The sequence below is a fragment of the Medicago sativa genome, chromosome 8, assembly GCF_051527215.1.
Source record: "Medicago sativa cultivar Bolivia chromosome 8, Bolivia_mono, whole genome shotgun sequence".
NCBI lineage: Eukaryota > Viridiplantae > Streptophyta > Magnoliopsida > Fabales > Fabaceae > Medicago > Medicago sativa.
The window spans coordinates 74,225,608-74,242,495 of NC_140756.1; the positions used below are offsets into that span (position 1 = coordinate 74,225,608).

The following is a 16,888-nucleotide window of genomic DNA, read 5'->3' on the forward strand; positions in this document are numbered from 1 at the left end:
TAATACCCTAAAGAGGAAGAGAGAGAGAGAGAGAGAGAGAGAGAGAGAGAGAGAGAGAGAGAGAGAGAGAGAGAGAGAGAGAGAGAGAGAGAGAGAGAGAGAGAGAGAGAGAGAGAGAGAGAGAGAGAGAGAGAGAGAGAGAGAGAGACAGAGAGAGAGAGAGAGGAATATTATGGCAAGTGCAAACAAAGCAACTATTTCTCTTTTAAGTTGGACCCATATCTTTAATATGAGAAAGAATTACAAAGTAGCTCACAGCTGAACCTACCTCTATTTCAAAGCTTACTCACCACATTTTCTCTAAACTCACTTTCTCTTCCCCAATGGACAGGGAAGACTCTGTCCTTATACACAATAGACTTTGTCTTCATCCAACCACTTCCTTGTCTTCCTCCATTATTGCCTCAACCTCTTCTAATTCCTCCTCCTCCTGCTTATAGAAGAAGAAGAAGAAGCTACTAACACTAAATGCAAAAAAATAAGCAATACCAAAGAAAAGAAAAGAAAAAGAAGAAAGTGGGAATGGTGAATAAAGTGGATAATAATAGTGGTGATGGGAAGAATAATCCAACGTATAGAGGAGTAAGAATGCGTCAATGGGGCAAATGGGTATCAGAAATTAGAGAGCCAAGAAAAAAATCAAGAATTTGGCTTGGAACTTTTCCAGCTCCTGATATGGCTGCTAGAGCTCATGATGTGGCTGCTCTTACTATCAAAGGCTCTTCGGCTTACCTCAATTTCCCCGAATTAGCTGCTATGCTGCCACGTCCAGCTAGTGCCTCTCCTAAAGATATCCAAGTTGCGGCTGCCAAAGCAGCCACAACTGTTTATAATAACCGTACAATTACCAATCAGCTTGAGTTAGAAGCTGAAGCTGAGCCGAGCCAAGCTGTTTCTTCTTCGTCGTCTTCTTCTTCGAGTCGCAATGAAGGATCATCATTGAAGGGTGAGGATGACATGTTTTTGAACCTACCTGATCTCACACTTGATTTAAGACATAGTGGTGGTGATGGTGGGTTTTATTATTCCCCATCGGCTTGGCTTGTAAATGGAGCTCAACATATCGACTCGAGTTTTCGGCTTGAAGACCCTATTCTATGGGACTCTTATCAAGTCACATAATGTATCACACATCCAACTTCCCTTGTATGCTTGTGTTGGTCTTCAATACTACTTTTTATTTTGTTCCTTTCTCTTTTGGGTTTTTTTTTTCTACTTGCTAGAATGTTGAAGTTCTACACTATGCTTGTGGTTTGAAAACACAAAAGCATGTGAGTGATTTCGTGGTGGAAGGAAACTCGCGACGAGACTGAAGTTACAAATTGGAGCTTCTAATTTTTCGTGGTGAAAAGTGCATTGGAGCGTGAGTATTTACTATATGGTCCGTGGAAGAATGACATAGGTCATGAAGTGCCACTTCATTTCAAACAAGTTTTATGACAAATCACAATATTTGTCCGATCCGTGCACATGCAAAGACTAACCTCTTGAGAAATTGTTCAACACTAAAAATCTCTTTCAATGGAGATTGGTCTATTCACAAACATAGTAATCGAATCATGGACCTAATGTTTAAAGAAATCGAGCTCATTCCACTCATATTATCTCGTGGTATATCAACTAAAGATTTAGTTATTGTAATTTGTAAATATTAGATCCTCTTTCTGCTCCAAATTGTGTTTTTTGTTTCAAATAAGGTAATAAATTTGCTTGTATATGTTTCACTTCCTCACCTTTGCTTGTATATGTACGGGGAAGTGTTGAATAAAATTCAGCTGGTTTTTATAATTATTGTGTGTGTGGAGTAAAATTAAGCTAGGGTTCATTTTAATAAGTATTATTCACGTGGAAATGCAGTTTGTTTTTTTTTTATTTATAACTCCTGACTTTTGAGAATGATATAGTTTTCTTTTTGTATTTTTGTTACATGGAGATTATACTAATTAGGCCCCATTATAAAGTTGTTTTGATTGCTACCTTTTGTCCCTTAAGGGCCTGTTTGTTACGGATTAAAATAAAAGTGATTTTTGACATAAAATAATTTAGAGATTATTTTTTAGAGATTTTATGAAAAATCAAAATCTATTTTGCGTTTGTTTACCGTAATAAAAATCACTTTTATTTAAAAATAATTTAGTTTGTTTGGATACAGCTATATAAAAGCGATTTTTTTTGTTACAAAATTAGTTCAATCTTTAGATCCATGCATATTTTGTCTCTCCTCTAAAAAAAAATATATTTTTTTAGAAGCTACTCTCAACAGCTTCTCATTTGAAGTTGTTTTTAGATTTTTTTTAGATTCTGATTTTTTTAAAAATCTGTAAAACGGATGCAATATTCTTAAAAGTGATTATTTTCTTAAAAAAAGTGATTTTTTTCCTAAAAAAAAGCTATAACAAACGGGCTCTAAATTTAATGATATAATTAATTTAGTTGGCGGTTCTTTTAAACTTAATGTGTAGTGTGTGTGTGTGTGTGTGTGTATATATATATATATATATATATATATATATATATATTATTGTATTGTTTATAATGAATTTCACCTGCTTTTATGATTAATCTTTAAAAACACTTGACCTAAAACTGCAAGGAGAAGGACATTATGGGTCGGACGACATAAAAATCACTTAACCTTGAATTTAACCTTTGAGATGTGTTGAAGAATAGTCACTTTTTCAACATTTTCTCTAACATTCAGTCATTTATTGGATGATACTCCCTCTGTTCCTTTATAACTGTCACTTTTTCAGAATTTTTTTGTTTCTAATTAACTGTCACTTTCAAAGTTCAATGTAACATTAAATGTTGTTTTTCCTATAACGCCCTTAGTAATTTATTGCAAAGAAAGAAATATATGAAATATGATATTAAATAATTAAGGATATTATAGGCAAAACATAAGTTATTGTATCAAAAGTAGTGAAATACATTTAGTGTCTTGGTTTGTGTAAAAAGTCAAAATGTGACAATTATAAAGGAACAGAGGGAGTAAAGAATAGTCTCTTTTTCAACATTTTCTCTAACATTCAGTCATTTATTGGATGAAATTCATGAGTCTACCACTTTATGTGTAACCCATTTTTAATATTTAAGACTCATATTGATTTAACACCATCAAAGAGTAAGTGTTAGATAAAATATTGGAAAGTGAATGTTTCTCATCTTTAACCTTCTATATAGATCAAGGTGATGCACCATAAGCAAATAGTTATTGGTTAAATTATGGCTCATGTGAATATATTGTAAAACGTTTCATATTAATTTGTTGAAACATTATTGATCCGCAACAAAATCATGGAGCATGTGAACTTTGAAAATAAACATGGATATATGGTGGGTTCAGTGTGGATTTGGTTCGGGGTTGGTTCTTATGTGGAGTGCGTAAGGTGGTATGAATGGCAAGTCGACTTTACTTTAGGACGACCTATGGGTGCGGGAGGCGCTCTTGAGGAGTTAGTAGTAATGACTTTTTCATGTCTCGTTTCAGCATGGGTTCATGGTTTGTGACATATGTGTCATTGGGTAGGGGTGATTGGGTTTGGGACCTTGGTGGACAAGACAGATATTTGTTTGGGAGGAGGGTTCGGTGGCCAGTTTGGTCTTGCTGCTTAACGGGGTCTTGATTTCCTAGGGTGAGGATTGTTGGAGGTGGAAGCATGATGCAAGTGGGTCCTTTACAGTCTGTTTTGGGTACGCAACTCTTTAAGACTTATCCTAAGGGTGGTAATGGCTCGAAAAAAGCAGTCTAGACCATGGCTAATGGAAGAGTTGGGCCCTTCTAAAGAAATTGTATTCTCCTGACAAATACTTCAAGATAGGGTCACCTGACATCTCCTTATTTGGGGGGAGTATAATCATTTTTGGCCTTTATATGCACTAATGGTTTGTTCACAACCAAGTTTGCCTGTGTGTTCATTATTCATGAGAATATTAGTAGCAACTCTCAGTGGACACATCACATGTTTGGAAATGGGGGAGTTTTTGTGGCCTATGAGTTCATGTGATATATTTTAATCATCCTTCGTCGGGTTGTGTTAATCTCTTATAAAAGGATTATGAATGTTTACTTTAGTTGTCGTGTCGTTTGATAGTTTGGCTTAATGGCCTCCCTTTATAATAAAAAAAAAAACCACTTTAAAATTGTCCCAAGCGAAATTTGAACTATATCCTTTAAAATTACAAAGTCAAGTTATTAGAGGTAACACCTTTTGTGCATTGCTTATTATATAATTAGTGGATGCATAATATTTAGGACTCGTTTTTAAGAAAAAAATATAGTAGTAATAATTATTTAGTTTACTCGCCAATCTTACACCAAATATAAGAGAACAATACATTATTACCCTACAATATCAAATCATCTTTATTCATTAAATTAACTAATTAAAAATATTCAATGGAGTTGGTGTTCTTGATATTTTCTACGAGCAAACAAAAGTAACATTATTTGCATAATATAATAATAACACGCTTTTGAGTTTATTTATAAGAAATTGAAAGGTTACAAAAACATAAATAAAGTTGCAAGAAATTTTATAAGAAATTGAAAGGTTACAAAAACATAAATAAAGTTGCAAGAAATTTTACAATGGTCGAAACATTGCGACAGCCGACATGCATATGAAATTATAGACTAATTAGACGTAATAACATAAAATTATTTTTAATATAAAAAAACATAATTATTTTTAACTTTCAACTTGATTTTTACTCTTACAAGCAGTGACATGCTTCCAAATAACATGTCGGTTTTCTAGGAGAGATACATTCATCATATGCACAATCATCCTTAGTCATGCAAGGGAGAAAACCTATATGTCAAATAAGAATAGTTGAAAGTTACTAGAAAGAAAGGGATGGAAGATTTTATATATGATAAACAATAATCATTGAATTGTGTGTGAAAAATGACTTACTATGACTGGTTACAACTAGAATTAGGGAAATCAAGATCATCAAAGCATAAACAATTTTTAGATTTCCTGCCATGTTTTATCTCTTTAATTTGCATGTAACAAACAAACAATTATTTGATCACTTTATAGTTAGAACACCTCATGATTTGTTAATTAGATTTAATTGCTTTTAGAACTTACGGAGTTGCCAAAAACCATTCATATAATCAACATTATTATAAAATGTCTTTTGAGTCTATTAAATGTGTCATGTTTATTATTCAAAAAAAAAATATGTGTCATGTTTATCTCTAAAGCTCACACAATTGATCCTTTTATTGTAGCAAAAATGTCGATTAAATGTTTTGATGATGATTAGAGGTTATTAACTTTTTAATAAATGATTCCTTAAAAAAAAACTTTTTAATAAATGATGATTAGAGGTTATTAACTTTTCCTGTATATATTTTTTATTTATCATGTAGCCTTTCAGGATAGACATGGGAAAAATGCCAAAGAGAAACAAAAGTGTGAAATGATTGAAAAAATTGTAGAAATAATTGACCGAAGAGGCAGAAACAAACTTTATTTTTTAATCATGCAGAAACATACTTATTTATTTTCTCAGGTTGTTATTATACGAAGAAAAACCAAATAACATCAAAACTAAGACAATTATTGATTGTTGTATTTTTTCTAATATTTTTACAAATACACCCTCATAAAATTTTGAGAAGTATTAAATATACGCGCTAATATTAAAAAGAAAAATTAAAATGCAGAAATGTAAATGCCCAAGGAAATCAAAGTGCATGAAAAATTAAAGTGCAAAAAAAGTAAATAACTTGAAAATTAAATAAAGAAAAGAAAAAAATGGTACACTACACTTGATTATGTAGAGTCAATAGACGATCATTTTATGTGTTAGATGTGATTTCTAAATGCGCTAAGCAGTTCTTATTAGAGGAGTGATATTTTGACAACCAAAATCAAACAACTTTAATGACAACCTTTTTTTCTCTCTTTTTATTGGACAATAACAATAGAGAGAGAAAAAGGAAGAGAGAGAATAAAAGTATAATGTGAGTATGAGAGAGAAAGTTGTCACAAAAGTTGTTTAAAAGTGGTTGTTCAAATATCATTTCTCTTCTTATTATAGTGACCCAAGACCTCTATTCATAGAAAATGTTTGGACATGACAAACACATAGCATGGCATCATGTAATATTTCAAGTATAATGCCAAACATAATTTTCCACAAAGAAATATAGTCAATCCAAAAAAAAAAAAAAATGGAGGAGATAAAAAAAAAAAAAGCATTAAAAGACTCTAAAACAAAACTGAATATGAAAAGGATAGAACACCAAAACCTAATTGGACTTTTTTATAGTAGATAGACGAAAATAATAAATACAAGTACGTAGATGAATCAGGGTTTGAATGAATCTTAGTCACAACATCTAACATTACAATTTCAACATTTTACTAATTCAGATAAAATTTGTGAACAGTTTAAACTTTTTTTTAAGAGTCACCTAAATGAGATTTTTTGCCACCAAATATAGTTTTTTGACCGAATATTTTTCACTAATACTACCTCCGTCCCAATTTAATTGACACAATTTTGTTTTTCACACATATTAAGAAAAATGTATAAATAAAGGGGAAAGTGGAATATATTGTATTGGGAATGATAAAAGTATTATTATTTAGTGTTATATTGTATGGAGAATGATGAAAGTTGTATTGAAAATTGAAATAGGTCAGTTATTTTGGGACACTTTTTTTTAGAAAATGGGTCAGTTATTCCGGGAGGGAGGGAGTAGTATATTAGGTAAAAATAATGGAGTCCCAACTCCCAAGGCTCGGATTGCCTGTCCCATCACTGAGGTCGGCACTGCTTCTGTAATATCTTTATAAAAAATAATGGATGTAGTTTCATTCAATAATCAATATTCAATAGTTTGGGTATTACCTATTATGGCAAGAAAAGTAGAAAGAAATTCCAGTAGGACATTCAAATCAATGTTACTAATATCGCTTTCGAGTTATGTCATTGTCAATGTGAAGCACAACATGACAAATTTAGGTCTGGGTGTTTCATGGAGATGGCCCGAGAATTTAACAAAAAATAAACAAATGTCGTGAAGACACATGCACGTTAACTGTTTAGCAATATTGACAGGAAAAAACTCTTATGAAGGTAAGGATGCAAAGAATTACTCCCTATATCATTTCAGCAAATGCACATCGCTTAAGAATTGAAGTTATATTGTATCGAAAAGAGTAATTGCGAGTTATTTTATAAAAAGATTCTTTATCAATGGTACGAAAAACATAAATTAAAATAATTGAAAAAAATTAAATAATAAATAGTAAGTGGCATAATAGGAAAATAAACATTAATGATTCTTTGATATTGTAAAATGACATATAATTTGAAACAAACAAATTTTGCTAGAACAACATATAATTTGGAACAGAGGAAGTATTTTAAAATGGGTGTCAATTATGAGAAAATCTTCATGGACACAATCACAAATCAATTTTGTTAAACACACCCTCACATAAAATAAGATTTAAAATGGGTGTCAATTATGAGAAAATCTTCATGGACACAATCACAAATCAATTTTGTTAAACACACCCTCACATAAAATAAGAAAAACATTTAATCATACCAATTGACATTATTCAATTTTATTCTTTTTATTTTATTTTTCATGAGTTTATGTGTGTGGCTAAATATATTTATTTAGACTTATGCCAAAAGCAAGTATACCTCTTCAATTATTGGTTTCATGTTTACAGTTTGATATATTGTCCCCAACATCAATATTTAGACGTCATGGAAAATGTTCTGGAAGGATCATTTTACAGCCCATAAAGAATAAGCAAGAATTTTGCCAACAAAAGTAGAAACATGTTATGTCTCATTAAGTTGATTGCTACTCCAATGGAAGCATCCAAGGCTTGTTTAGAGAAAAATGATAGTATACTTCAGTCTTTTTCATTGTCTCAATCAATTAAAACGAAAATTTATTACTCCGTCCCATAAAGGTCATCGTATACAAATTAAGAACTAAAATATTCATATATACATTTCATATTTCTTATGATAGATGTACAAACATTTTATTTATGCTGACGAAGTGATAAACATCACATAAAATTCACACACATATATGTGAGGTTTTGGCTTCCGAATTCCCAAGTTTGAACCTATGAATGTGTTCAGCCTTATAATGTTAGTATTGTCAATTGAGTTAACACATACGAACAAATGTAGAGGCATTTGATATGTTGGGAAACAAGTTCAAACTTATAATTTTTCACTTCTCTACATTTAATATTGAGATTCTCTTCACTACATTATTTAAAGGAAAAAAAAGTAACAAATCTATAAAAAAGAATATCAATTTCCAAAAATTAACCCCGTTAAGTATTGTTTAATTCGCATTATCATAAATTTAAAGTGGAAAATTGACAATTATATTATTCTTGGACAATTCTTTTTAGTAATTTTGACAATTAATATGAAACATAGATAATATTTTGTACTACCTTGCAGAATGCAGACACAGCCTTCTTATGAATGCTCTTCCATTCAAGCTAATTGTAGTAACTTTTAACAAAGATTATCTTCTCATTTACTAAATTTTTAGAAATATTTATGTTAAGAGTCTGAAATTGAGTAGATAAAAGTAGACTTGAGCCTTTTGAGGATGATTCACCTGGTAGGCTTATGTCCTAATAATTGTTGATATCAAGTCACTGTCTATAATGCAAAAGTCATTGTGAAAGAGGTTCATTTTAATTTGGACCACCTAGAGTTTGGGTCCAACTTGGACCAGTTGAATACAAACTATTGATATAGTAAAATTTTAAAGGGACGGTTGGGATTTGAATTTTGGAACTTGATGTCCAAGTTGTGGCTACGTGAAGGCCTATGTAAGCCTGATTGCACTAGATTGTTTTTGTCAGTTTGTGAAATAGATCCTTGGCTCACCCCCCTCTCTCCTCCATCTTCTCTCTCACGTTGGATTGCAACTTAGTTTCAGTTTTATTTTTAACCAGACCACCACTAGATCCCTCTCTAAAAGGTTCATTGATATATATATATAGTTGTTTGTAGCATCATATATCCATGATTCAGCTGATGAATAAATGATTTATTAATTAAAAAAATTAAAAATTTCCATCTTTCATATATCTATGGGGGACAATGGGAAAGGAATAATCTCTCTTTGAAAACCTCTCTTACAATATTTTTTAGACACGTCATCTCTCTCTTGCTGGAACCTGGGGAAAAATGTTGAATGTACTATTAATTTATTTTGGTAGAATACATGAGAGAATTTTTTTTTTTTTGCAGAATACATGAGATCCTTGTTAAAAAAAGTGATACACAACATTATTGTTTTTTACCAATCCATTGATTAGAGATCTAGTTCATATCAATTTAAACAAATTTTGACAATTATTGTTATTATTCTCTCTATTATTTCTTAGATTAATTTATACTCCCTCCGTCCCGTTTTATCTGAGCCAGTTTGGTTTTTCACACAGATTAAGAAAAATGTATAAATAAAGGGGAAAGTGGAATATATTGTATTGGGAATGATGAAAGTAGTATTAATTAGAGTTATATTGTATTGGGAATGATGAAAGTTATATTTAAAATTGAAATGGCTCAGTTATTTTATGACACTTTTTTTTAGAAAATGGGTCAGATATTCCGGGACGGAGGGAGTAATAATTTGATATAAGGAAGGTGAAAAAGTAAATGATTATGGTAAGGTGTAGGTTGTGATAGTGGCGAAGAGATTATAAGGATAATTCATGGGAGGGTTTATGTGAGTGAAAGAAAAAGAAGGGGAATTAATGTAAAAGAAAGGAAGAAGATGGTTGGTACCAATGAAGGTTTGATAGCAGAGAAGTGGGAGGAAAGAGTGACAGAGAGAGGAAGAGAAAGAGATGGGATAGTGTGCTATTCTCCTACACATTTTCCCTCAAAAAATTAATAAAAATGACTGGTTTTAACCTCCAATACTAGGTCATTTAAGTGGTCCAAGTTGAACCAAAACTCCAAGTGGTGCAAGTTAAATGGACCTTATGAAAGATAGTTATTAAAAGAGGTGAAAATATTAAGAGTTGCACATTCAGTATCATTTGCAAATTTGCACATGTTAAGAAATCTAAAATAGTAACTTTTTGATAAATAATTGTTGTTTTTCAATAAAAATTTGCTACTTTTAGTTGCTTTAACATATGCAATATTGCACATGTTAGACAAACTCATATAATAAATAAAAGGAATCAACGTAGTAGCACAAATGAAAGTTATGAGACTTTTTAATTTAATGGATTGATCTTTTGTGTTGGACTTTTCTTTTAAACTTAAATCCTAACAATCTTTTTTCCATTTCTTAAGTATAATTTACTCTAAAGAAAATCATATAATTATTTACACTTAGAGGTGACTATATTTTTATTATCTTTGAAATTTTGTTATCGTTGTACTTTGAATTGTGTATATAAAATGAATGAACTTTTTTTTTATAAAAAACAAGTTAACTTTATTTGTTTTTGATAAAACCAAAGAACGCATTAGAAAAAAATATCTACTACACAAAGTTTGTTATAAATAGAAAAATAGAAAAGTCAAAATTAAAGAGAGGAGAAAATAACAACACAATACCCACACAACAAGATTCCAATCAAGTAACCATAAGACTCATTCGGTCACTCATGATGATGAGTACATCATTGAAATCAAAATTGAAACCTTTTACGCGAAACTTAAGAAGTTTGGACTAAAAATGAGTCGAGTCGAATCGAACTCATCTGAGCTTAACTCGACTCGATAAGAATTTGTTCGGGTTGAAACTCGACTCGAGTTCGATACAAACTTTTTTCAAGTTCAACTCGTTTGAAGTTTACGAATAACTCAGCTTAATTTGTTAGGTTCGTTTACTGGCTTGAATAACAAAATTACAGGCCAATTTTTTAAGGTTTTTGTACCTTTTTAATTTTTTATAAGGCAAATTATTAAATTAAAAACAAAATTGCTCCTTAAAATCTTAAACTACCAAACGTGGAAGCGGCGAACAAATGTTTGATTTCCATTATACAACGACCTTGCTTCGTGTTTTGGTTATTTTACAGCTGATGTTCTTTTAGGAACTATTCTTGTCCCAGTTGTTTTTCAATATCCTCTAGGGTTAAAAATTGAACTGGATTAATTTGTAAATGTTTGTGCAATTAAGTCAAATAATAAGGACTGTTATTTTTTCCATTTTATCATATATTCGCACGCCCTAATTTTTATTTTTATCTTAAAATACTTTATGTTCGGTTTAAAGAATCGAAACATATTGTTAGGTATTTTCGGATTTGAGAATCCGAAACAAAGCAAACTATAAACAATTTGTGTTGTATTTGATGTAAGAGGTCTCTGTTGATCGCTGTAGAATCTCCGCATAAACTGCAATGCAATTGTGTGGATTCTATGAACGGTCATCAATGACCATGACATCATAAACATTCCTATAAAACTAAAAAAAAATGTTTAAGAAAAAGTAAGAAATGATGGGAAGTAACGAATGAATGATATTGTTGAAGCATGTAAGACTATTTATAGCCATAAACCTATCGTAGACTGTAAATACAGTCAAAGGAAACGTTTTCAATGCTCCAACCGACCAAAAATGCATTAAACACACCACAAATTGTTCAGATCTTGGGTGAAACGCCACAGTTCTGTTTATCGGTGTTTTTGGTAAACGACGAGTCTAACTTTGCTTATTACAAACGCAGTCAAACTAGAAATCCCATGACATGTTGTGCAAAGTTTTTCCAGGAAATGTATGAGTGCTCACCAAGTTCATAGGTTGCTTTATGAACAAGATGGAGTTTTGGTAGGAAAAAGACCGTCTCTCGACAAGGAAAACGCAGTAAAATGCAAGAAAAAGTAAAAGACTTAAAAGTTAAAAAAGCAGAAACTTAAAGAAAAGGTAAACTGCATTGCATTAAAGTAAAGGTGGTTCGACAAATCAGATTACATAAATTCTATATGACTCTTTTCTATAGACGCAGGTACTTCGAGTGCTTAGAATTTCTATAAATGATTTGCGACCAATTTTCCATATGGAAAACTAATAGTTATACATAGTAAAATAACTGGAAAAAAAATGCTAACTATCACGATTAGCACTTCTTCCATCGAAAACTGCTTGACCCTCACGTCTTAACTAAGGAAACCGTTACTTTTGAATTCAAATTATTTCTCTTCAATGGTAACTGATTGACTTCGACGAATTTACATCTTGACTCACATCTTGTCGAAATTCGAAGCTTTTAGATTCTTTCAAACGCTGAGTCTAGATCATGTCGAACTCCCCGTGCTGAAGGTAAATACTTTAAATCCCAAAAAGACAAAAGTCAACCCATGTTGACAGCATTAAACGAGCCTGTCGAAATTACAGGTTAACAAATTCACACAGTCTAGGAGGTTTCAAACCTGGGTGTGTGCTCTTCCTCAAGGTCTCAGGTTCGATTCTCTCTAGTGCCAGTTTAAGGGGGTTAGTTTAGCTTCTTCAAAAAAAAAAGTCTAGGAGGTTTCAGAATATGCAATTTGAAAGTGTCTAAATATTTTCGGAATATTATAAGTTCACACCAGAAAGTGTTTAAGTTTGATTTTTTGAGTGTTTTAATGGCGAATGACATTGGGAAAGAAAAAAAGGTATAAAACACAGTTAAATGACTTAAAACAACATAATAATAAAGTATTGATACTTTTGGGAAGGTGTTCAAAGAGGTGCTTTTGTACTTGATCCAGCTGGCCTGTCAACTGAAATATTTTGATCGGCAGATCAAGTGGATCAAGTTCACAAGAACCTCTTCGGAATCAGATCTGCAACATAATGATGAAAGGCAGGGTGTTTCAAGATGATTGTTTTGAGTTAGATCATGCTACCTTGCCAATTGACACATGTGTATTGCCAAGGCAACAAGATCTAGTTCATAACAACCTTTTGGTGTTCATATCTTTATGAAGATTTTCTAGGTTTTTTTGTTGTGTTTTACCACAAATGAACCAAACACACTTATTTATAGAAGTTTATGTGCGTTGTAAAATCTGAACGACAGTTACTTGCACAACAAGAGTAACTCATGAAACACATTTTTCAAAGGGTTTTATCAGTTTTAATGGCTGGTCAGATTCTTTGAACACGATTTTTGACCCCCATTTATGAATCTTTACACTCTATGCAACTTATTCTTCACAAATTTCTCTTATAAATACCTTTCAATCCTTCACAATTTCTCACATCATCGTCTCACACTCTCTCACCCTCTTTCTTCCACAACAATGTTTTTCCATCGTTGGCCTTTGATATAAAAAGGTTATTTTGGAAATTCAAGAATTGTATGAACGGTCAATGGAGATGGTGCCACGTTGCAAAGGAACGCGATCTGTTTGGATGTGAGGATGGTCTACTTGAGTGCAAGGTTGACCATCATGATCTTTTTCACCCTAGAAAGGAAACAAACCTTTTCGAGCCCCCTCCCCTTCCATCTCTTTCTCCTTCCCCCTCCATCCCCCCACCACCACCACCACACACACATCTTCTTGCACCACATGTTTAACTTTAGGTTTCTAATAAATTAGCATTGCGTGTTTGGATATTTTATGTAATAAGCTTTAAGCTTCAATTTTATTGTAAATGTACTATAATATATCAATAAAATGAGAATTCATAAATCATTTGTGTCTCTTTAATTTTTTGTGTATTTACATTTATTTTATAATTTTGTCATTTATAATTATGCCAATAATATAATATATGCCATTGTTTTTTAAAAATTCTGGATATTGCCATTGTTTTTTAAAAATTCTGGGTAAAACATATTTCAGATTATATAATCAAAAAATAACTATTAATCTATTTTAGATTCTAAAATCCGAACAAAGGGTAATTTTGAAGAAAAAAAACATAGGATGCGTGAGAAACGGACAAGGTGTGAAAAGTAATAATCAATAATAAGAGAGTTGGAGCCCATAAAAATTTGTAAACGCTCATGGACTTTGATATAGACATGGGAAAGTAAAGAGATTAGATTATCTTTTCCCACTCTCCACCTTTCTTATGCACCCTCTGAAATAAACTGTAAAAACATTTTTATTATATGTAGTGATCTATTAGAATTTATTTTATTTGCAGTGATGTGATTTATCATTAAGGTTGTAAAATGAAAAATTCATCCCATAAATGATTTAATTTTTTTATCTTAATCCTTGGATTTTTAGAGAGAAAGACAAAATGTTCTCTTAATTTGGCCAAGATAAGTAAAATATATTTTAGGATAGTTCATGTCAAAATTCAAACTCAAATTCTTCAAAACACTTCCTTCTTAATAACAGTGACATCTTATTGGATTTTTTTAGTAACCTCATTGGTTAAGTAAGGTGAGCACCAAACAAAATAGTGAATCAACGAAGCAAACAATATATACCATTGATAAATTATAAAAATTAGGTGCCCAAAATCTTATCCTCATCCCAAAGTACAATATCATGAATGAAAATAATGATGGACTATATCAAAGTTTCCTTCCGTTTTCCTGAAAAGGAATAGAAAATCTCCTCACATACACAAATAGATTTTAGTTTTGACTCAAAATTCCATGAACCTTTTATTTTTCAATCAATAACTTTTCCATTATATTCGAACACATACAAAAATTAAAGAGAAATGATATTTTGACAACCACTTTTTGACAACTTTTGAACAACTTTCTCTCTCATACTCACATGATGTTGTTATCCTCTCTCTTCCTTTTTCTCTCTCCATTGTTTTTGACCAATAAGAAGTGAGAAAAACAAGGTTGTCAACAAAGTTGTCAATTGTCATCAAATGGATGTCAAAATATCATTACTCAAAATTAAAAGGACAAAACTTACATTTTCACATGTGCAGTTTTGTTGTTGCTCTCACAAAGAATCAATTTTTAATTTTGAACAGTAAAAAAAACTAACTACGGTCATGTTAACCGGTGCCCTCAGACATATGTTAATGATGCCAAAAAAGGAAATTATTACTATAAAAGGAAACATTTTTGACTTTTTTACTATTAATTACACAATTTTCAATGCAATAACTACTATATAATTTCTTTTTTTTAGTATCCTTAACCAGTGTCCAAGGACACCGGTTAGCATTTCCCAAAAAACTATCATTAAAAAAAAACTGCATTTTTGGGCTTTGCCCTCTTTTGTACCAAAAAAAAAACTGCACATATAAAACTGCATTTGAGTTTTGCCATCGCAATTAAAAAAAATAGGGTGCGTTTGTTTCAAGTTATCTTCGTAGATTCCCGGGAATAAAACGATAGGAATACACGTGCCTATGTTTGTTACATGTTTACTAAATTTTATTCCTGGGTATAAAACTTTCCTGGGAATAGAAAAATTTTCCCAAAGAAAAGGGTGGGAATAAAGTTCCCAATAGGGGTGGGAACAGGCCAGGCCGTCCGAAAGGGGCCTACGGCCTAGCCTATTTAAAGCCTAGCTCGACCCAGCTCGTTTATTATCAACGCCAGGCTCAAGCTTTTTATAAGGCCTATTTAATTAAACGGGCCAGGTTAAGGCTTGCAAAAAAGCCTATTAAGCCCATCTGGCCGACCTATTAAGCTTTTCATATATAATATATCTTCCATTATGATATTTTTGAAGTTTTTTTTTCATAAACACACGCCTTCATATGATTGGTTATTTAGTAGTTGATATATTATTGTGATTAGACCTTCGTAAGAATTCATTATTTAGTAGCAAACATATTTGTGTGCTTTAGGCCTTAATAAGTTTTGGCCTATTTAGGAGTAGGCTTACATGTGTTGCCAAGCCTTAACATAAAATAGACTTTTAAATAGGCTTTCAGGCTTCATCAGGCCTTTAAAAAGGCCAGGCCTCAAAAATGAGCCTATGACGGGTAATAGGCCAGACTCAGGCCTATAATTTTTGAAGTAGGCCAGGCTTAGGCCTTACAAAGCCCGGCCCGGCCTAGCCCATTTCCACCCCTAGTTCCCATGGAGATGGGAATAAATTCATGAGTAATTTCCTATTATAATTCCTATTTTTATGGTTCCCAGGAATATTATAATGTTAAGCAAACATCTTTTTTCTAAATACCTTAGGGTGCGTTTGTTTCATGGATACACAATTTATTCCCAGGAATTATCTTTCCCTGGAATATAAAGGTGTGATTTTTATTCCTAGGAAAATATGAAAAAAGTGTTTGGTTAAATAGTTTTGTTCCTTGGAATTTTGTTAAAAAAGAAACCGGGAATAATTGAAATGTGTTTGGATTGCAAAATCTGTTCCTGGGAATGAATGATGTAATTCCAATTTTACCCGTTTAATAAGAAATAGAAAACCAAATTAAACATGAACTGGAAAAAGAAAATTCTACAAAGAAACATTCAAGGAAATCAATCAGCAAGTAACCACATGTAAATGATGTCAATCCGATCCTTTCTGCATTATTATTTTTATGCATATGCTTTACGAAAATGGAGCCTAGTCCATGATGTAGACAATAAAGTAACTTATACTCCCTCCGTTTCAAAATAAGTGTCGCTTTAGCCAAAAAAATTTGTTTCAAAATGAATGTCACTTTCGGTTTTCAATGCAATAATAACTTTTTCTTTTCAATTGTACCCTTCAATTAATACTATGTTACACTACTTCCAAAGTATTATTTTTTCTTTAATGAAAAACAAACCAATAGTTGATTAGGATAATTTGGTAAAATTGCTATGACAGTTGACTACTTTATTCCATTCCTTAATCTGTGTGCAATTGGCTAAAGCGACACTCATTTTGAAACGGAGGGAGTATGTATTTTTTTTTTTGGGTCAAGAACTTATACGTACTCTATTATTTATACACTGGTGATGCAATTGCACTCAGTATTAGAGAGTTTTCA

At 31.8% G+C, this 16,888-nt stretch overlaps 1 protein-coding gene and 1 long non-coding RNA gene across 2 annotated transcripts; one reads left to right on the top strand and one right to left on the bottom strand.

The window, feature by feature from the left end:
* Window positions 1-475: 475 nt before the first annotated feature.
* LOC146901421 (ethylene-responsive transcription factor ERF035-like) lies at window positions 476-1,788 on the top strand. Its single transcript, XM_085734815.1, has one exon. It carries the CDS (start codon window positions 523-525, stop codon window positions 1,120-1,122), a length of 600 nt encoding a protein of 199 aa, XP_085590941.1. The 5' UTR covers window positions 476-522; the 3' UTR covers window positions 1,123-1,788.
* Window positions 1,789-4,515: 2,727 nt separating this feature from the next.
* Window positions 4,516-5,055, bottom strand: LOC146901422 (uncharacterized). Its single transcript, XR_015023028.1, has 2 exons — window positions 4,920-5,055; window positions 4,516-4,814 (listed from the first exon to the last, which is right to left on the bottom strand). It is a non-coding gene; the product is annotated as an uncharacterized LOC146901422 (long non-coding RNA).
* Window positions 5,056-16,888: the final 11,833 nt, after the last annotated feature.

Bases quoted from the DNA above. Each gene is read 5' to 3' on its own strand.
- LOC146901421 (XM_085734815.1), top strand. From the start codon at position 523: ATGGTGAATAAAGTGGATAATAATAGTGGTGATGGGAAGAATAATCCA.